Source organism: Hermetia illucens, chromosome 2 (genome assembly GCF_905115235.1).
Source record: "Hermetia illucens chromosome 2, iHerIll2.2.curated.20191125, whole genome shotgun sequence".
NCBI classification, from domain to species: domain Eukaryota; kingdom Metazoa; phylum Arthropoda; class Insecta; order Diptera; family Stratiomyidae; genus Hermetia; species Hermetia illucens.
Window position 1 is genome coordinate 26,903,849 of NC_051850.1, and position 22,431 is coordinate 26,926,279.

The window sequence follows — 22,431 nt, forward strand, 5'->3', positions numbered from 1 at the left end:
ATTGTCGATGAGCCGCGCAATCCATCTACCCCTTGGTTCATTTTGCCAAGAAAGTTGCCACTCGGTAAGGTTGCGTTAACGTTCTTCACGGGCAACCCCCATGAAGCTTCCACTAGGGGGCCAACCGCGAACAACCGAGCTGAACGCACATACGGCAGGAATTCTCTTGAAGTATGTAAGTCCAGGGGCTATCCCGGATCCCATGGTACTAGTATACCCCTGGTAAGGTTTCATGACTATTGCCATTTCAGATGAGGCCCCGTACAGACTCGGGTCTGATCTCTTTAATTAGACTTTTGGAGCATTCGCCTACTGCATCACGGGGGACAAACCAATGCGATACAGCGTCTCCCGGTGCCACCACTATGGAGGTTCTTCGCTCTGCTCTTGAGCAAGGCGCTTACGATGCACCTTGCGCCAGAGACTCCAGCTGCAGCCCTGTCCGCTGCTGCCTTGATTTGCTCGAGGAAGCTCATCTTCGAGTCGAGCATTAAACCGAAGTATTTAACTACTGGTTTTGACTCTATAGTCAACTCGCCGATCGATAATGGGATGCAGGGTCGGGATTCTCTTTCTGGTCAAGATGCCTCCTTCGGTTTTTTCCAGCGCAAGGAGTACAGTGCGGTCAATCTGATCGGTACTTAGTATGCAGGGCCTCCGCAGAATCCCGATTTTCCGGGTGACAAGCTTATAGTCATGTCTCCGTGGGTCCTTATTCACCTCGTTGACAAGGTTCTGCCAGCCGCGAGCATTCCCTTTATTTATAACGCCTCGGAGTCTACTTTTTGCTGATCTATACTGTGCCTTTATGGCGCATGCCTCCTCGTTCGATCTTATGACACTCCCTTCGTAGGTTGGCAATTTCTACCGTCCACCAGTGCATAGAAAGCTTGTCGAGGCATGTCCCATGCCCCATGGAAGTCGCACACGCCGTCGTTATCAGGTTCATTACTGAATTTACGACGGTGTCAGCTGCGACGCTACCACCCACCGAAGCGCACTCCAAGAGCTTCGACGAACTTCCCGATGTTCATCTCGCGACATTTCACAGGATGGGGGAGCGTCGCTTTGGTGCTCGCCGGCAAGTAGCGTCAACCACTTCAAACGCGATGTACTGGTAATCACTTGGCGAGAAGTCTTCTAGGACTCGCCACCCATCCACCGATCATGCCAGAGATTCAAGAGATGTCAAGAATGCGTCCTTCACAGCCTGGGTGCCGAAACGTTGGTGTGGATCCGGTGTTTAAAATTACGAGCCCCGTTCTCGCCGCCATTTCCAAAATCCGTTTCCCTCATGGAGTCTGACTTAGGCATGCCCCATTCAAGGGCCCTGGCGTTAAAATCACCGCCTAACGGGATTCGTCCTTCCGTGCTCGAAGCACTCACTTCAGCAGTGAACTGTGCTAGCAACTGGTGAGCGGGTGCACTCTGGTGCATGTGAATTTGTAAAATGCGGACCATGCCATTCGCACCCTAGCCCTTTCCAGTTCAGCCCCAGAGATTGGACACGGTCCCGATTCCGCAGTCTGTGCGACTCACCACGATCCCTGCAGAGAACGCAACTCTCGCTTTCATTGCAGGTCTTCGTTTGATGACCTACTTGGCCGCATTCGTACCCTGCATACTACCCATCCAATTTTGATTCCCACGCTGCTAAGGAGTTTCCTCGCATATTGCTCGGGGACTTCTACCACTGCCAGCTTTTGGCCTCGAGCCGGGCATTGGTTATTGGTTACCTCTGGACATTCACGCTTTATCGTCTCCTTAACTTCAGCCTTTTCTGTGAGGCGTCAAGGTCCCGAATCTCTAGAGAGCACATGGGCTCTAGGTTGGAAACAAGAGCCTTCTCCCCCAATAACCCCTTGACCGCTTCGCAGAACGAACTCTTACTAGTCGTCTTTGGGCCCAGTTCAAAGAGGACTCCGCCACTCCTCGTTTTCCGTATGGAAGACACCCCTGCTCCGTTGTCTTCGAGTTTCATCCTGTAGCGGATTCCACTAAGGACTTCCGTAAATGTCTTGCTTTCCGTCGGCTTAATGAGCGACCGTCTAGCTCTTTTTCGTTTTCTCGTCTTTTCTGCTCCTGACTTTTGGCTCCTTGCGGGAGCCCGCCCTTCAATCACGTCTTCGTTTAGACATTTTGGATTGAAAAATGGTTGGATCGTCCCTCTCACACGCATTCTTGACATCAATTGACGTAACAGAGCCATGCTTTCTGTGATCTTTTCCGTTGGATATATAAGGTAGCAGTTAGTTAACGCATAAGCTCCTTGACCTGAACCTTCTATAAGTTCCAACCGGAAGGCGATTGGATGCCTCTATGTTTTCCTTTAGTCGCTATTTCACTACGGCATCTATTTCATTTTGAAATGAAAATCATTCTCATTTACCCCCAAGAGTCTGAAAAAAATGGTCAAACCATATTTGATGCAGTGCTTTAAGAAACATTTTCTTCGCTGCTGGATTTAGTCAGTTCAACATTTCATAAGAGATACCGTCGTTGTTAGAGACCGATAGTCGTAAATGTTTCGATCGGACACATCGGTGAATCATTATATTGAAATGAAAGATTGCTTGGAAGATATTTTTCCGTTTTATTGGCTAAAAGTGTCTAATTTAAACAAATACGTATTTCGGGGACCAACTGCCCCTTTCTTCAGTGTTATTATCTTCTGAAAAAATGTTTCACCATTTGGGTTTTTTATAGCTGTTCTTGTGATTATAACATTTTTAATAATTAAATTCTAAAAGTTCCACCAAGGGGGAAAAATTGTTGCCAATGTCCCATGTTTAGCCTTTTTTCGAGGGGAATTTTCGAGATGTGGAGACTCGTACGAATTTCGTTTCCTAACGTCGTTCACCTCTTTCAAGATATTGGCGTTGTCCAACGACATATGGTGTTCCTGCTCTATTATATGTCTGGCAACTGCGGACCTTGTTTTGTTCAGACTAACTTACTTACGTGCTGACGCCGTCCATGCGTCGTGGGATCTGTCACCAAGAGAGATCAAGTAGGATATTGGAATAAGTCCAACTATACTCTGTTAATCTCTTTTCCTGATCTCACCATTTTATTTTTGTTTTACTGAGGATAGTACTTTGCCGTAAACCTTCCCCCCTTACCTGAGCTTGGTACAAGCATACTATGTTAATAGCATATTGACTTTTAAACGATTATTTTCTGCATGACGACGTACAACCTGCCTTCATCCAGATCGAGCAGGCGGCGCGAAATCTTGGGCTGAATGAAGGCAAGACAAAATATATGGTGGCAACGTCAGCACCGAAGACGAATCAACCAACAACATCAAACCGCACTGGTCAAACAGGAAGAATAAGGATAGGAGAATACAACCTTGACAATTTCTCCTATCTAGGGTCGAAAATCACAACCGATAACAGCTACGATGATGAAATCCGCGCACGGTTGTTGTCAGCCAACAGAGCCTGTTTCAGCTTACAAAGACTGTTCCGCCCGAAACGTCTCACCATAGGGTCAAAGCTCTTACTGTACAAGACTATGATCTTGCCAGTCCTCATGTATTCCTCGGAAACTTGGGTTCTTAGCAAGAAAAATTGCGAACTCTTGGCTGCGTTTGAGAGAAGAATCCTTCGAAGTATTTTTGGCCCCCTACATGAGGATGGACGATTCCGTAGCCTACACAATGACGAAATCTAGGAGCGATACCATGACCGTCAAGTTGTGGATAAAATCCGGCTGAATAGGTTACGGTGGGCGGGTCACTTAAGGGGTTCATCCCGTGTGAAGGCCGTTTTTTTTGTCTTTTTTTTTAAAAAATGGTTTTGGAGGACTGGATAAAGATAGAAACGTGATTTTTTCACCATATGTTTACTGATATCTCTAGTATATGTGACGAATTTTTCAGCTTAATATCGTGGCTAGTTTTCGGAATACATCTCAATTTATGCACCCATCTCCAAAAAAAGGTGTTTTTCTGCTGCCACGCTGGAGGGCGCTGTTTTCATCTGAGGAAAAAAAAACGAAACGGCATTTTAATGCAGACAATATTCCACGGTCTGCAAACTAGGATAATTAGAAAATATTAAAAGGTAAATTTTTGGTGGGCTTTTAAACTTAATTTTTTGGATTTTGGTGTTTTTTTTACGACTTTTTTTATGAATAAAAAAACGACCCGTCCGATTGCAATTATCCTAGTTTGCGGACCGTAGAAATATGTATTAAAGAAGTCGTGAAAATTTCAAAGAATTTGGTTGGATAGATTTTGAGCTATGGTGGCAGCCGATTTTCAAGATGCAGTTTCGAGAAAAAGGCATTTGAAAATTTAAATGTGATTAACAACAGTAGAATTTTAACTCACCATTAATCTGCTATACCTGGTCCATAGAGAGCACCCTCCGTTTTTTCAAAAAAAGTCTTATAAGGCCGATTGTTGCTCTCTGGTTTCAATTCTGGCTCTTTTAGCGAGGTCAGTCGATCGTCGTTCTAACCGCCAAATTCGCGCTTCATTACGGCGGTCGACATAAACCTGACATATGTGACCAACTTGACATCCCATTGTCACTAGGATTTTGAGAATTCCATTGAATCCTTCATTGAAAATAATTACAGCCAGAAAAGTGGCTATTTCTACGACCTTGGCACCAGAATGAAGGCGTTTAGGAGCGAAAGTCCAGAGCAATGCATTTAACGACTCATTGTTATTCTGGGTCTCTGCTCCTAAACATCTGTTCAAGAGATCATCTCGTGACAAATCTTCGTAGATTGGTTTGATGACTGTTTGAACTTCTTCAGTCAAAGGTGCCTTCTCGTGGTGGAAACAATCCAGCTCTCCTTTAGCTTCCGCTTTGCGCCATTTGCACCAACTGTCCTCGCCTGCTGGACAATTTTTATGCTGAGGATTTTCGTCTGTAGGACATTTATGGAAGAAAGTTGCCCAAATTTCTTGCTTCATTCCTTCTATTGAATTTGCGTGTCGACGAATAGCTAGACCCACAAATATAGTGAAGTCGTTAATAACCTTATCAGTAAGTTTTCCAACCCCTTTTCCACCAATACCTTTGTGATTCTTCTTTGCATTTCTACGGGGAACGCGACCCCATTCTTTCCTCGACATGTCCTACGCATTCCTTCTTTACTACCACGTATATTTTATTATTTGCAGAAATTTGCAGAAATACCGGAGAAAACTCCAGCAAAATCCAATATACAATATACAAAACTTGTCGCAATTGGAACAGCCATGTTCATGCTTGCTAAAAGTTTCTTTGCTGATGTTGATGCGAAGTCCTTTTTTTTCTCTGATAAGTATCGATTCCCATGAAATACTCGTTTTTCAGTGCGAGCATGACGTTGACGTTAAAGCGATCTCCCTTCGTACGATCCATTTAAAAAAATCATTGAACACACAAACAGCACAATACTTACAACAAAATATGACTGAGTTTAGCTTGAAAGGCTTTGAGTGCTCACTCTAGACTGGATTATCCTTTTTATTCCAAACAGAAAATAAGTTTAGACAATTGATTGGTTTTCCATCTTTTTATATTTATACCTGTGTTTGACTTTATAAGGCTCAGGTAAAAAACTAACAGGTAAAAAAAGATTCGATGCTCTTTCTTATCGAGTACTCTAGCCGCGGCTGCAAACTCCTTACTTGTTTAACACTGCAATTTCTGGATGATTTGGAATATCGGAAAATTCCTTTGCCCACATATTCTCCACTATATATAGATATCATTCATGCAAAAAAAAATCGATTTCTCCAACCCGACACACGGGATGACTCCCTTAATCCGTATGGATGAGGATGATCCCACCCGGAAAGTCTAGAAGGGCATATTACTCTCCGTATCGCCTCGTCTCATGACACACGTAATGCGGACATTTTTGATGTGCCCTTCGCCGAGCTCGAGATTTACTTTCACTCTCCAATCCCGAGGTTTTGCCGGTCGTACAATGCCCTACAGCTTGGTTCATTTGACTCTATATCCCTCTCTAGCTTTAAGCGCAAAATATGTCATTTACTTGCTCCTCCCTCTGAGGACAATATGTAATAAGAAATTTGCTTTCTGTGTATTGTCCTCATTAAATAAATAAATAAATAATCTATGGTAGAAAAAGAAGACGAGGCAGACCCTGCCTAAGATGGAGCGATGGCGTAGGCCAGGACGCCAGAGAGCTTTTAGGGATATCGAATTGGTGGACCTCGGCTCAAAACCGGGATGTCTGGAGTTCCTTATTAAGGCAGGCCTAGACCGGATACCGGTTGTTGCGCCGTTGATGATGATGATGATGATGATTTTCTGCATGAGTTAAAATCACACTATTTTCAAAAAGCGAGATCAATTTTTTTGGCGTCTATAAAAGCAGAACATGGTGGCACTAACAAAAAACATTTATAAAAAATATTTAGGAAAAAATGTTTCAAAACATCACTCTTTAAAATTTGAATAAAAAATACACTGCTGATAAATGAACATTTTGAAAATATAAATATTCAGCACACTTACCTATTTTGTCGGAATCCATGACTCTTCCTAAAAACTTCATTTAACACTCTAGAAAACCAAATTAAAAATACTTCTACGCAGAGGTCGTTCAAAGTTGTGATTTTCACAGTAGCAATGGGTGATGAAAAGAAATCATACCTGGAAATAATCTACAGAGGAGTTGGCTACCTCAAAATAACAGTTATTTCAATTAAGAGCTGTTTCTAAGAAGAGTTTTGGCCGGCTAGATCGACGAAATACCCCTATGTGCGCTGACCTGATACAGTGACCAGCCACCCGTGGACGTGTTGATCAGAAGGCGGAACTGACAGTGGGTAGGTCATGTATTATTAAGAAACGACGACTCCATTACTGGTAATCCACTCTCCCAAGATGACCGATGAGTAAGTTTTCCTCGGAACACATGACACAGAACAAGGCAAGAGGAGTGCAACTGTTCTCGTAGTCTCGGGGAAGCTAAAGTGTATTTCTGCAAACCTTGAACGATGATGCGTAAACGTTATTGACGCGCTATGCCCCATTAAGGAGTGAGTGCCAACCAAATTTCTGCATTAATGGGCATAGTATCGAAGACATCGATTAATTTGTTTATCTTGCTAACGTTGTTTCTGCCGATGGTGGGATCAAACTTGATGTCATTATTATTATTCTGTTAAGGGGAAGTCGCACCGCGTCCTTGACCGACCTTGAACTATTGTGCCCCTTTTATTGGTTATAGTGTACCTATTGATCATAGTATCTCAAGCAGGCCTGTAACCGTTAGGAACTTTAGTATGTTCCCCACTTGTAGATGTTTCAGCTTTGCATCTGGTATTAAGTGTTCTCCCAGATGTCTCGACCTTCTTTGCACAAGTGCCGGACAATGTCCCAGGGCGTGTATAGAGGTTTCGTCCTTCTCCTCACAAAACCTGCAGGCAGTGTCCGTAGATATCCTTAGCTTCCCTAGGTGATAGTTCAGCCGACAATGACCAGTGAGAATTCCCACTATGATTCAGAGGTTCTTTTTGGTGAGGTTTAAGCAATCCTTTTTACGCATGGGTTCGTATCCCCCAATAAGCACCCTGGACTGCTCCATCCCTGGTAGGCCTGCCCAATATAGTTCCCTCAATCGTTCTTCTTCATTTCTTAGATTCATTGCCATGAAACCGTTTCCGATTCCACAGAAGGGTTCTGGCCCGTGTAAAGGCGTCCCTGCTCCCTTCTTGGCTAGTTCGTCTGCTGCCTCGTTGCCTTCCAACCCAGCATGGCCTTTAACACATAGTATCCAGACCTTGTTGGACAAGCCCAGTGTATTCAGTCTCTCAAGGCATTCCCATACCAGTTTAGAGTTCACCTGGTTGGACCTAAATGCCTTGATCGCTGCTTGGCTATCGGTGAGAATAGCCAAGTTCTGCCCCCTATAGTTCCTTTGCAGATTAAAGGAGGCACATTTGTCTATGGCGTATATTTCCGCATGGAATATGCTAGTGTACCTGCCCATTGGCTCAAAGTACATCTTCCTTGGACCAATGACACCGGCACCCGCTCCCTCTGCTTCGGGATCCGTCAGAGTTCCAAGTAATCAGTTGCTGGTTTAAGTCGTATGTCGCAGCCACGCTCTCCCAGTTTGCCTTGTTACTCCAATGTCTATCAAACTTTTTATCGAAGTGAAACCTCGTTGTCATGTTGTCCCTCAGTATCAGAAATTCGGGATACCGCCTAAAAAAGGATATCAATCTTCCTTCGATTTAGGCAGCTCTCCACCTCACTCATACTACCGGCCATCCTGAATATTGATCTCCTTGCCTGCATCTGAGAGGGGTTAATCCCAGAAGGACCTCCAGGGATGCCGTTGGGCATGTCCTCATTGCCCCACTGATACACACGCAAGCCAGCCTTTGGAGCTTATGTAATTCCCTGGCTTGTGTGCTGAGTTGGGTTCTTTCTGCCCAGATTACCGCTCCATAGGTAATCATTGGCCTTACTATTGCAGTATATATCCAAAGTAGTATCTTCGGGCTGCAATCCCATTTTGTTCCTACTATGGATCTACAAGTCATCAGAGCCCTTATGGCTTTCCGACAAGTGTTTCCGACATGTGTCTTCCAGAGTAATTTTTGGTCTAGCGTGATTCCCAAATATTTGACCTCTGTTTCTCGTTTCACCTCCATATCATGTAATGTTATGGCTTTCAGGTGATCCAGCTTACGCCTCCTAGTGAATGGTACTATGGTGGTTTTGGTTGGGTTGATCCGCAGTCCCACCTTCCTGCACCAGGCACTAGTAACCATTAATCCAGTTTGGATTCTATCACATAGGGTAATTTGATGTTACCCGAAGCATTAACATCGCTAAATCGGCTTTCGCTGTCTAAAACGTGAAAATGCAGAAGCCTCAGCACCAACATCAATCTGAAGTTGTTCCGCGCCAATGTTCCCCTGTGCGGTTATTTGAAGGCAGCTTATGGAAAGTGACTAAACCTGCTGAAGCACACTTCGTCGAACTGGCGACAGTCAGGTTCAGCATGGTGAATGCGTTATTCTCCATTTAAGCAAGCGGCTACCATATATTTACACCAACACTTTTCCGCCTTTAAAGTGGTTCGTTTGGATACTTATTAATATTTGCGTTCCCAACAAAACGCATTGCTAGTATACACGCTTCTGTTCTTGTAGGATGCAGCCGTTCTAAGAAGCAGGATTAAAGTGATCCACATCATAGTGTCCTGCTCCAGATTCGCCAGCACCATCCCGTCGTTTCGAAGTTTATTCGTTTGATGAGGTAATAAAACTCTTCATCAAATCTTGAAGAAAAATAAAACTCACATCTGAATTGCCAACCTTCCATGATCTGTCTTTTTCGAGATAATATTTCATCACATCAAAAAAAAAAGACAAGTTTGTTTCCTCATTAAATGTACAAATATATATTTACAGTTAAATAATGTAAGATAAAATCGTTTCAACTAGAAGTAATAGGTATTTCTGTGTGAGCAAGCCTACAACAATTGCCTATAAAATGTACAATAACGAAACACAATATTTAATTGGATAACAAAGCTGCTTAGCAGCTTACCACACATAATATGGCTTGCTTTATACTTGGCACTCTACGATAGTAAAATTTACAGGTTTCGAATTGAATCTGTTTGCATTTGAGCGTTCACATACAAAGAAAAATAAAGTCACCTCCATCACTTTTTAAGTACATACGCGTCCCTCACAACGTCCACTCTATCCTTATCGTCTTTAACATTTAGTTAAAACACTAAAACTCAAATATTTTACTCCCATTTGAGACATTCTTTGAAAAATTTATCTAATGAATGGTAAAGATGTGGCCGCACACGACTCAGACCGTGATCTTCATCGGGATAGCTCTGGAAAAGGAGAGAAAGATTGTTTGTGATTAAGTGCTAGTGAAGGGGTAGTTTATTAGCTTACAATTTGCTTGAACATAATATCATTCTGTTCGAGAACTTTGGCAAGGACCATGGCTTGCTGATAGTGGACGTTATCATCCAAGGTACCGTGGACCAACATGTACTGCTTTCCATTTAAGTTGGTCGCGATTTTGGTAAGACGAGAATTTTCGTACCCTTGTGGATTAGCTGTTGGAACATTCATGTATCTTTCGGTGTATATGGAGTCTAGAAAGGAGTTTTAGTTAATTAGTAATGCTTTGCTGAAAATGGAATAATATAGATGCTCTTTACCATAGTATGCCCAATCAGTAACTGGAGCGACTGATGTGGCGCACTTGAACACTCCTTCGTCATCCTTCGCTAGGGCCATAGCAGCTGCATATCCACCATAACTCCAGCCCCAGATGCCCATTCTGTTTTTATCAATGTAGGGCAGAGTTTCTTCAAGTTTTCTGGAAAGAAGGTGGACCAATTAGAAATGATTGAGACTATTTATACAAAGCATAGCGATAAGTTCTGTCAGTCAAACAAATCTTTATTTCACCTTTATTTCCTCCCGAAGTAATAAACCAAATCAATCGAAAAGTACACGATTAGAGAAGGGAAACATAGAGCTTTCAAATGAAAAAAAAAATATTCAAAATGGCCGCCGCTAGCAGCTATACAGTCCCGAAGTCTGTGAAGCTATGCATCGATCGCTTCACGCACGGTATGAAGCGACATTTCTCGAGCTGCACGCACGATGCTGGCCTTCAAACTCTCCAAATCGGTGTAAGTTCGATCGCAGGCAGTCTCCTCTAACTTAGCCCAAAGGCTGTAGTCTGGGCTGCCTGAAGACCACTGATCCGCGGTTATGGAGTCAGGAACATGTGCCGCTAACTACTGCTGGATTATCTTGGCTTTGTGAGCGGGAGCACTACGGTTTTCCAATGAATAGAGATTCACTCAATGGCTCGACTACATCCTCTAACATCTTTTCGTACACGTTCGCATTGGTTTTGACGCCGGCCTTGCAGAAATGAATATCAGTTACTCCGTGATATGAGACGCCCCACCATACCATGACAGATGGATGGTGAGGACGTTGGACTCGCGGAGCATTTTCTTTTGCTTCATAACAATTGTGAGCATATACTCCATCATGTTTTCGGTTGAATTTTCCTTCGGTGGTAAAAATTTTTTCAGCAGAAAATAGAATTTTGCCATATTTTTTACCGGGAAATCGTTGTAGAAGAGCAACACACCGAGTTCGCCGTATTTTCTTCAGATTTGGTTATAAAAAATGGCTAACGCACCGCCGGTATGCATCGAGACCAAGATCTTCTCGTAAAGAAATGCCCATTTCCAAGGTTTTCTGATGCGCGATGGACGATAGCGCGGAAGAATATATTGGGATAGTAGGTGCTCTACAACGTTCCGTGCTGGGACCTCTGCTGTGGAGCATTATGTACAATGGAGTACTTGTTTTTCGCATGTTAGAGGAGGCGTTGACGTTTCTGACGACCTGACGGCGGTTGTAATTGCGAAGCACCTCGAGAACGTAGGTCTTTATAGAAGTGAATCTATTCATATCATCAAATCATGGTAGGGAAACAATACTGTAAGGGGCGCTTGGATAATGAGTGGGAGCAGGCATCAAAGGCAAATTTACCTCTAGCAAGGATACTGTCCAATATTTTGGGCGGTGTCCTAGTTCTAGATTTTTTCTTGCTGTTTTTCGCAGTGTTTCGGTTCAACGATATGGCTACATCGATTCCTCGCTCTTCCTTGAGAAGTAGAACTAAATTGGGCCTACTTTAACGCAGCAATTCTGGCCAATGGCGGCACATCAGTCTGTAAACTTCCGCCGGGATGTCATCAGGACCTGGCGCCTTCCTGTTTTTCATAGTGAGAACCGCTTCTTCGAACTCTCATTGTGCAAAGGGGGCAATTCTCGACGCTTTCCGCACTATTAACATCAACCCGTACCCCAACCTCCCCGATGTTTGGGGAACAGTGCTCGCACAATGCGGTCCATTTGGTCGGTAGTTAGTAAGCAGGGCCTCCGCCGAGCCCCGATTTTCCGGGTGAAAACCTTGTAGCCAAGTCTCCACGGGTCCTCATTCACCTCGTTGATAAAGTTCTGCCAGCTGCGACCTTTACTTTTACTTATAGCGCCGTGAAGTCTCCTTTTTGCTGATCTATACTGTGTATTTATGACGCCTGTCTCCTCGTTGGCGTGCAAACGTTGTGCCAAACGGCGGAGCTTATGACACTCCCTCCGTAGGTAGGCAATTTCTGTCGTCCACCAGAACATAGTAGGCTTGTCGCGGCTGGGGCCCCTTCGGGGTATGGAAGCCTTACACGCCGTCATTATCAGGTTTATCACTGAATTTACGACGGTGTCAGCTGCGATGCTACCACCCTCCGGAGCGCTCTCCAGCGCGGCTTTGCCTGCTCCAAGAGTTTCGATGAAATTCCCGGTGTTCACCATCGCGACATTCCATAGACAGGGGGAGCGTCGCGTTGGTGCTCGCCAGCAAATAACGACAACCACTTCGAACGCAATGTACTGGTGATCACTTGCCGAGAAGTCTTCTAGGACTCGCCACCCGTCCACCGTTGATGCCAGAGATTCCGATGCAAAAGTGATGTCAGGAATGCTTTCTTCACAGCCTGGGCGCCGAAACGCTGGCGTAGTTCGGGTGTTTAAAAGTACGAGCCCGATTCTCGCCGCCATTTCCAGAATCCGTTTCCCTCTGGAGTCTGACTGAGGCATGCCCCATTCAAGGGCCCTGGCATTAAAATCACCGCCTACCAGGATTCGTCCCTCTGTGCTCGAAACGGCGTCCTCCAGAGCATACGAAGTCGAATGTCGTCCAGAACCCAGATGGGAGCGGTGCCCGATAAGTCGAGATGCCATGACGCCGGGTCCCTGTTTCGGTATTGTCCGCAAGTTCGCATTAGATCAGCATTTACTTCCGCAGCGAACTGTGTTAGCAACTGATGAGCGCTTACACTCCGGTGCATGTTAATTTGTAAAATGCGGATCATGCCCTTTCCAATTCTGCCCTGTAGATTGGATACCATCCCGAGTCCGCAGTGTATGCGACGCTCTCACCAGACGCGCAATGATCCTTGCAGAGAACGCAACTCTCGCTTTCATTGCAGGTCTTCGCTTGATGATCTTTTGGGCCGCAACTCCGATATGCTGTCCTCCTGTCCGATCCCCTGTAAGTTGCTGACGTGTGTCCATAGCCCAGACACCTGCAGCACTTGGTGGGGACTAGCCGCATTCGTATCCTGCATACTACCCATCCAATTTTGACTCCCCCGCTGCTAAGGAGTTTCCTCGCATATTGTTCGGGGACTTCTACCACAGCGAGCTTTTGGCCTCGGGTATTGACAGAGGTGATAACTATCCGGGCATTGGTTACCTCTGTACATTCACACTTTATCGCCTCCTCCACTTCGACCTTTTCAGTGAGGCAGTCAAGATCCCGGATTTCTAGAGACAATATGGGCTCTAGGCTGGAAACAAGAGCCTTCTCCCCCAATAACCCCTTGTTTTCCGTATGGAAGACAACCTCTGCTCCATTGTCTTCGGGTTTCATCCTGTAGTGGATTTTACTAAGGACTTCCACAAATGTCTTCCCTTCCGTCGGGTTAATAAGCAGAGACGACGAGAGAAAGAAGCGACCAAAACATCATCCAAATATACGAAACAGAAGTCTAGTCCTTCTTCGTTTCCTCGTCTTTTCTACTCCTGGTTTTTGGTTTGCAACCTCATTGTCTTTGAACAGACGTGCCTCTGGCGGCGTAGTCAGTTATTTCTTTTTTTCCTTCTTCGCCAACTTTTTTTGGGCCCTGGAAACTATTTCGATAAAGTCTCTTTCAGGCATCTCGTCCTCTTTCCGCTTTTTCCCCAGTACGCTTTGCAGTGGATTATCTGCGGCCCGTTTGACACAAGCAGCGTTCTCAGCGGCGAGTGCGGCTGTCTCTGCTCTCCAATCGTCTTCTGCTGCTCTCCACGTTCACCTATAGAAGGAGATGCAGTCTAATAGTTCCTCCAGTTCCATCAGCCCGTTTTTGACGCCTTTGCTGATGTTCCTCTGGAGGAACTTTGCCGACCGCATACCCTTCACCACTGCTGCGCATTTCCTGATGAGCCTTTCCTCTTCGGCTCTAGCTAGGACGGTCGATTGCACTTGCACTCGGTTTGTGTCAGGACTAGCGATTCGGACTGGGCTTTCTTTCGGAACAGGGGCACTACAAGGTATTGGAGTTGCAATCTCGGCGAGGTCAGTCGCGCCACTTGATAAGGCTTCTTCCTTATTTGGGCGCCCCGGTGTCACGTTGGGTATGTCAGTTTTCGCTGCCTCTTTTGCTGATCGCTGTAGTGAACGACGCATTTTTGTGCTGCGCACAAACGTACTCAGCTCTTCCTCCTTCCCTGTTGTTTCGGCGATTTTTTTTCCTAATTTATATGTATTCTCCATAGAAAACTCACCAGCGCATGATGTGCAAGGGAGCGGGCTGCAATAGTCAGGAACGAGTGTATCCTCAGAGACACAGCCCCTACCCTAGTTCCCTGAAGCCTGACCTACGCGTAGCTGATTCCGAAATTCACGGACGAATCAGCGCTCGCTCGGGGTAACGCGGTCTACTAACACCGGTTCAATTCACATCCGGCCAGGGCTCCCGATATACGTCACAACTAACACCTTGGCGGAGCTACGCTCACATCAACCCATCGACGTCATAGAGAGCTGCCGACGGCTCCGGAGACTCCCAGTATATCCCAACGTGTACCGATCATTCGCGGTTCGCTCTTCACCGAGAAGCTTTCTCGAGGCTACTACCTAGGATGCAGGTATACTGACAACTAGGTGATCAGAATTACCTACTCGGGCATCTTGGGGACGTCACACCCCGTATTGTAAGCGACTCATTAAAGGTCGCTGACGACTCCCTGCCTGTTAACGCAGATAGGAAAAGAGTGTGGTGATGAATGCTGATAGGAAGGCGTGTAATGACGAGGTTTTGTTGTCGTCTTTTTATTATCTATTTTTTTAAATTCTAACCCGTTGGGTCAAGGTTTAAGACTAATTGGTAGAGGAAGCAAATATCATCAGTGTAGCAGAAATTATCGTCAAGAACTGAGTGACTCAAGCTTGTAACATTGAGACGGTCTTGCTCTTATTCTTTTCAACTTAGCCGTGGATTGATTTTCATCAGGAAATACCAATAATACCGCACATCGTTCAAGTAAAGGTTCGTCTCCTCAATAGGATTTCGTTAGTTCGAAATTTCACACGCCGAAAAATTGGTGGGACACAGCGCGTCAACCACACCCTATTTGCATTAATGGGCAGAACATCGAAAGCGTCGATCAATTTGTATATCTAAGAGGCATGGTTTCTGGATGTTCCCCGACACATTAACATATCCGCTTTCACTGCTTTGGCTGAAATCTGGAAATGCAGCTATCTCTGCATTAAGATCAAGTGGGGACTGTTCTGTGCTAGTGCTCTTTCTGTGTTGCTATATGGAAGTAGCACATGGAAAGTGACCCCCACTATTACTCAAAGCTTCAAGCCTTCCTCAACACCTGTCTGCAGCGTATCATCGAAGTATGCTGGTCTGATACTATTGCAATCAAACATTTGGGGGAAGGGGGGGGGGGGAATCTAAAACACATTTCAGGTAACCGTGAGCGATGGCGCGTATGTGTGGTTGTCGCGCTATTTACCACCAAGGAGTAACAATGCACCGATTTAAATGGTGTTTATATGGAAGTCTTGAAACTTAAACACTGTGTATTTGAAGGCAAAGCCAAAACAAGGCAACAAATGGGGAAGTCATTTAAGCGTATGGAAGACTCGATGGAAAAGGCGTTGGGTTGCCTTAAAATTTCATGTAATGAGCCAGAGGCGTAAGGGGATAAGGCCTGCGAAAAAAAACCTTCAAGTATGCAGCCGTAGGGAGGCCTGGTCGGCTATGCCTCAGGTTAAGGTTGCATCCGCAGGCAAGTTCTAACGCAACTTCCTTGTGGTGGCCGCTGGGAACTGTCTTTTGAAAGGTGAAGACTGCATTGACCCAGGCTGAGGTAGGTTTTTTTACCTAACGAGTTTGCATCTGGCTGCTTGTCATATTTTTGGGGCAAATGGAACTAAGGATCGATGGACTGAATCAACAGGGTGGTGAAAAGACCTCAAACTAAGGTGGAACAGCATACGTCGAGGGCTGTGTAGCTAAGAGGGTCATTGGTTTAGAATATGTGGAGTTTGAATATCCTAGGCACTTTCAGTCGCAATTAGGACCCTTGCCTGGTCGCCAGGTTAGCCAGCATCGACCTTATTTTCAAAACACAAACACGGCTCCAGATTGAGAACAATCGAGAATAGCGCAGGGAGTATCATCTGAAGCCGGTTACCGTAGGGATCTCCGATATTGAGGATCCTGTCGGGAAATAATTAAAAAAAATTAAAATTGTACTTACTTCGCAGTCTTAATTTGATCATCGATTTCACCGGTTCCAAGTTTCAGGTATATAGAGTGCAAGAGTTTTTCCCCGCGTAATCCGGATCCCCTTCCATCGATTTTAGCGTAAATAACCGAGTGACTAGACGCTAAATATGATCCCCAATCTATAGACCATCGGTCTACAACGGAATATGAATCTGGACCACCATAAACATCGACCAGCATAGGATACTTTGTTTTACCACTCAAATCCGCATTGGGTGGCAATAAAAGCATAACTTGAGCAGTATAACCATTTTCTAAGTCGATTGAATGGAAGCTTGTTTTCGGTAGTTGCAGCTTAGATATCGTGTCGCGAATATCCTTATTCGGCTCCCAGTCTAGTAACCGCTTCATTGCCAGGTTGTCTGAAAGATATCGGAAAGTAGTAATATTTGGAAGCCACATAGGTTCGTGGAAGACTTACTGTTTGTTAAAGAGTACTCATAGAGAGTAGCCTGTGGGACGTCTGGTCCTAGTGAGTTAATAACTACATACTTTCCAGATGGATCGAACTCTGCAGAGAAGTATGTTTGCTGGACGCCTGCGAAACCAAATTTTTAGTTTTATATTTCGTTACACTAGGGGACGAGTGTTACCATTAATTTTAATACTGCATGTTAGACAATGAGGTTTCTCTCCTTTTTCAGCTCTTATTCCGTAAATATGTAGAGCCCTGGACGATTCTTCTGTGTTCGCGGAGTAATAAATTACGTTTGTTCCATGATCCCAATAGAGAACTTGTTGGACCACATACTTTCCGTTGGTCAAAAAGGTTGGATCACCAGAATTTTTAGATGTTCCTAAAATCGCCAAGTGCCGATAAGCTCCTGCATTTCCGCCCTGTTCCCTGGGCAGTATCAAAGCAATTTTCGAGCCATCCTCATTTCGATGCGGAGGAGTGAATAAGTCAATCCATCCCGTAGAGGAACTCAGACCTAAGAGCTGAACAATTCAAAAGTTTTTAGAAAATTTCCAATAGTTCTGAACCATATTTCCCACTCACTTCGTAGCGACCAGTTGCATTAGAAACTTGGATCGATGCCTGATTTTGGACCCGATTCATGAACACAGATAGAATGTTGTTATTATCCAGCCACGTGACTGCCGTAATGAGATGTTCGCCCAAGTTGAGAGCTGGTGGAACAGGGACACGTTGCGTCCTTGTCGAATCGCTAACAGCAACTGTATACAGTTCGACTATGGGATTATTTGATCCCGCCTTCGGGTAGTACACGACCGATTCGCGAGGATACTGGTAGGACAAATCTCCTGGAGTGCCGTAGTAACTAAGGTTGATTGAACGAGTTGATGAGTCGTCGAACCGTATGTAAGCTATATGTGTTCCAGAAGGATTGAACCAAGCCGCTGTGTTGGATGCAAACACTTCCTCTGAGGAAATTTATGTAAAAATTAGAATATAGTCTTCATTGGGATCAGCGATTGAGAGTCCAAATGCTAGATACCTTCATAAACCCAATCGGGATGGCCATTCATAACGTTGTGCCTGTCATCGTTTGTGAGTTGTATTTCGTTGTCCCGAACACTTGCCTTATAGTAAAGGTTTCCATTGAAATTGACTAACAAAGAGTTCCCATGTGGTCCCCATTTGGCGTAAAGTAGAGGCACCTGTAAGTCAGGCATCCCTTTAGATAACCATCTATTACCTTAAAAATGTATACCTACATCGATCCCGTTTATCTGAATCTTAAATGGTATCTGGGTTTCTAAATCTATGGCGTAATACGTGGCAAGGAAGCTATACCTAAAGAGCTGTAAAAAAGAAGGCCAGGTCAAGGGCGAATATTGAGTTGTGATAAGACTCGGCCTTACCTTGGCTAATACTTTGGCAACTAGAATATATCTACCGTCTGGCGATTTTTCATGAATAGCTGATATGATGTTATACTGGAGATAGAGAGAAAAAGATTAAAAATTCGATAATGGCCTGATAAGAGCTTCTGACGTACCGGATTTTCTTTTGGTAAACGACGATTTATTTTTTTTGTTGCTACGTCGTATTCTACCAAATTTCCCTGAAACAGGAGAATACAAAAACGGTTAATTGTACTTCTAAAGTTTAAATTTGAATTTCTAAAATTACCTCAGCATCTTTGAAAAGGATGCCCCCATCTGCGATGGTTCCATTGAATCGGAGTGCTGTCAGACTTCCATCCAGGACACTTTCTAAATCAAGTTTCTCGCCAGAATTGTTTGATCCGGAATCGCCGTCTGAATCCCCATCAATAACAAGGTAAATTCCAACAGCTAATAAAATCACTAAAACGAGTGTTGTTGCAGTTCCAATTATTATCCGTAATTTCTTTCTCCGATTTTTTGATTGAACCAGTTCCTGCAAGAAAAGGATGAAAATTGGTAACTATGAGTATTCTTCACGTTCATGTTATTTAGATTAATTGAAGTTTTATATTCAAAAACGAAGGTACTAAAATACCCAGTTTTTGTGGCCCCACTGAAAACGACAATTGTTTTGAAGCCACATTGGCAAGGACATCGACCGACAACAATAAAATATTGCAGACTTTTGTCTGATACAGGCATAGACTGAGACAGAGGTCATGCCTTTTCTTTTAATGGTTGGAGGTGCGAATCTTAGAACGACATTACTGCGTTAGGTCGTAGCGTATTGCGGAGTTCACTGTAACTCAGTATTCCTCCGATTTTAGCATTTCTTTGATAATGTTTTGCAAACTTTTGCTGACCTTCACAGAATTTTATAAGCTTCGACGCTTGCAAAACCTAGTCAACGAGGCAAATGGGGACCTGTGGGGACTTGGCTATAAGCTTGTCACTCGGAAAATCGGAGCTGCGTACTTAGTATCGACCAGATAAACCTCATTGTACGGGCATTATTCCCCATACATCCGGTACGAATTGATGTCAACAGCGTGAAAGACATCCAGGACTGCCCCCTTTTCACCATGAAAGAGCTCGTAGAGGCAGTTCTCATTATGAAAAGTAAGAAGGGGCCAGGTTTTTGATGGTATCCCGGCGAAAGTTTACAAACTGGTGTTCCGTCAACGGCCAGACTTGCTGCTTGGGGTGTTCAATGCGTGCCTGAAGAAGAGCATTTTCCCTGTCGCTGGAAGTTGGCGAGGCTCGCACTACACTGCAAAGGAAAAGGAGACCCTGGAGTCTGGGTTGGAGTCTCGGTCTTGAGTCAGTTAATGGCGAATGTTGGGGGAGATGGGAGAAGTCTTTTCATGGGAACAATAGTGTCTAATCTGCTTTATGACGCAGAGGTATGGGCTGACGCTCTTAGCAAGGAGACCATCCTAGTCGGTCGGAGCCGACCTAAAGGGGGAGGTTCAGTATTGCGGGCGGAACTTCATGGCAGCCAATTACGAGGGACTAATAAAAAACCTTTCAAAAAACCAAAATTAAATCTCGATCGAGACGATCAAATCCCAAGTGAAGGGCCAACTCCATGCTCATCGATGGAGAACCTCAGTCTAGGCTCAGATTCTCCTCTTACTCAAGTGGGAACCAATCTGATTGACACCCAGTCCTTAACGGACGAGCGAAGTAGGCCCCTTATACCAGCACTCCCGGCTGCGGGCTCCAATCGGCGCTACCTGTTGTTGCTAAAGTCTTCTCCATGGGTAAGCATATGTCCACGGAGCGCAAACAGCCTTGGGGCAAACCGACTCCGGGCAAATCGCAATCCACGGTCTGTCGTAATCTCCAAAAGTAAAGAATGGTCGATAAATGGCCATGAGTCTTTTCAGATTACAGACTTAATAATCGATGCGGATGGGTCAGTCACGGAAGACGGTTCGGACGCAAGGATTTTTTCGTATAATCAAATTATGGAACTGGTCCGACCCCTCTCGAAAAAATGACGACCACATTCCAGGCGGAGATCTATGCCATTTCATTGGTAGCAGAAAAATGTATGCGACAAATATGGAGGGCTCGCACCATTTGAATCTGCTCCGACAGTCGGGTAGCATTATCAGCACTAAACAGCAACGATATGTTAAGCCAGTTGGTGGGGAGTTGCCGTCAAGTGCTACTGAAACTTGACCGATTGAATGAATGAAAGATTTCTGATGTGGGCGCCAGGGCAGGTAATGAGGAGGCTGACAGACTGGCTCGGCAAGGGTCTGGATCTACAATGATGGGGCCAGAATCAGCTTTTCGTATTCGGTCATCCGTTTACTTTGAAGGGTGAAATTGCAAGGATTCAAGCAGTATGGAGAAATTTGAACCCTTGCCGACAGGCGAAAATCTTTATGAAAGAACTTGGGGCCGCTAGAGCTGCATTTTTGTTGTCCCTAAAAAAGTGGGACATGAAAATCCGACAGAGCCTATTTCAACTTACAAAAACTGGTTCGCTCGAAACGTCTCATCATAAGGTCAAAGCTCTTCCTGCACAAGACAATGATCTTGCCAGTCCTTATGTATTCCTCGGAGACCAGCGTTCTTAGCAAGAAAAATTTGCAAATTCTTGGACGCGTTCGAGAGAAGAATCCTTCGAAGAATGTTTGGCCGCTTACATAAGGATGGGCAATTTCGCCGCCTCTATAACGATGAAATCTCTAAGCGACACCACGACCGTCTGGTTGGGGATAATATCCGGCTCAATAAGGTGCGATGGGCGGGTCACCTAATCCGTATGGATGAGGATGGTCCACCCCGGAAAGTCTATAAGCGTAATATCTATGGTAGAAAAGGAAGACGAGGCAGATCCTGCCTGAGATGGAGCGACCGCGTAGGTTAGAACGCCAGGCACCTTTTAGGGATATCGAATTGGTGGACCTCGGGGCAAAACCGAGATGTCTGGAGTTCCTTACTAAGGCAGGCTTAGAACGAGTACCGGTTGTTGATTTAGAGTTACGCCGGATGTCGTGCTCAATACACCCCTAATACTCAGACACACAATTCTTTGCAGTGCGGCTAGTTTACGGTGAAATCCTTTTTGTCTTATCTTAACACACCACACTATGGATGCATAAGCGAACATCGGCCTAATCATAGCAACGTATGTCCCCATTACCACATGAGGCCCGAGTCGAGGTAAAGGTCCGTCTACACAGCTCATAGGCTGTGAGAGCTCCTTTCAACTTTGCCTCTATATTTTTGTTCCAAAGAAGATTGTTATCTAGATGACCCCCAGATATTTCACTTCTTCGGAGAGTTGAAGGGTTGAACTCCTCATCTCTGGAAGGCAAAAACCATCCAGTTTCCTCCTTTTTATAAATAATGCCGTTGTGATTTTGTTTGGATTTACTGAAAGTCCACGCCTGAGGCACCAACTCTGCATTAAATGAACGGCATGTTGTGTATTTCTACACACAGTTCCGAGATCTCAACCAACAACTAACACAGCTCCGTCACCCGTGTAAGCTTAGGTCTCATCAACACCATGCTCTCTGGCGGCATCACACAGTTTTGGGCAGAGCGCACAGTCAAACGCCTCTTCATGGCCTCAAATCAAATCAAACACCTCTCCACGTAAATTCGTAAATTCAGTTAGGAACTTGATAACGACGGCCTGCGGAGCATCCACGCCCAGGAGGGCATCGAGGCGTAGCAAACCTTCTATGTATTGGTGGACAGTGGAAATCGCAGAGCTCCGGAAGGAGTGTCACAGACTCCGCCGCTTAACACAACATCTAAGCGACCAGGAGGAGGCATGTACCATACTGACGGAATACAAATCAGCCAAAAGGAGACTCCGCAGCGCAATAAACAAGATCAAAGTTCACTGCTGGTAGGATCTGGTCGACGAGGTGGGGCTTTGCGGAAACCCTGTTCACTTAAGGCCGAACAGATGTACTGCATTGTAAGGGCATTATTCCTTGCGCATCCCTTATGGGATGATGACGTCGGCGGGAAGAGCGCAGAGGACTGTCCACTTTTCTCAATAAAAGAGTAAGAACAGGCAGTCCTCTCTATGAAAAGCAAGAAGGTGCCAGGACCCGATGGTATTCCAGCAGAAGTATACAAACTGATATTCCAACACCGGCCAGTTCTACAGCTCGGCGCTTTCAACGCTTGCCTGAAAGA

At 44.9% G+C, this 22,431-nt stretch overlaps 1 protein-coding gene across 2 annotated transcripts in view; it reads right to left on the bottom strand.

Annotated features, from left to right (window-relative positions):
- Nucleotides 1-9,372: 9,372 nt before the first annotated feature.
- LOC119648670 (venom dipeptidyl peptidase 4) overlaps nucleotides 9,373-22,431 on the bottom strand; it is a 73,048-nt gene continuing 59,989 nt past the window's right edge. For both annotated transcript variants that reach the window (XM_038050457.1, XM_038050458.1), the window contains 12 exons: nucleotides 18,503-18,751; nucleotides 18,369-18,434; nucleotides 18,232-18,306; nucleotides 18,085-18,171; nucleotides 17,865-18,027; nucleotides 17,405-17,790; nucleotides 16,998-17,343; nucleotides 16,826-16,942; nucleotides 16,376-16,766; nucleotides 10,186-10,346; nucleotides 9,914-10,119; nucleotides 9,373-9,849 (listed from right to left, as the gene is read on the bottom strand). In XM_038050457.1, the coding sequence (XP_037906385.1) occupies nucleotides 9,754-9,849; nucleotides 9,914-10,119; nucleotides 10,186-10,346; nucleotides 16,376-16,766; nucleotides 16,826-16,942; nucleotides 16,998-17,343; nucleotides 17,405-17,790; nucleotides 17,865-18,027; nucleotides 18,085-18,171; nucleotides 18,232-18,306; nucleotides 18,369-18,434; nucleotides 18,503-18,751 (2,343 nt within the window). In that variant the 3' untranslated portion in view covers nucleotides 9,373-9,753. The remainder of the gene's footprint in view (nucleotides 9,850-9,913; nucleotides 10,120-10,185; nucleotides 10,347-16,375; nucleotides 16,767-16,825; nucleotides 16,943-16,997; nucleotides 17,344-17,404; nucleotides 17,791-17,864; nucleotides 18,028-18,084; nucleotides 18,172-18,231; nucleotides 18,307-18,368; nucleotides 18,435-18,502; nucleotides 18,752-22,431) is intronic.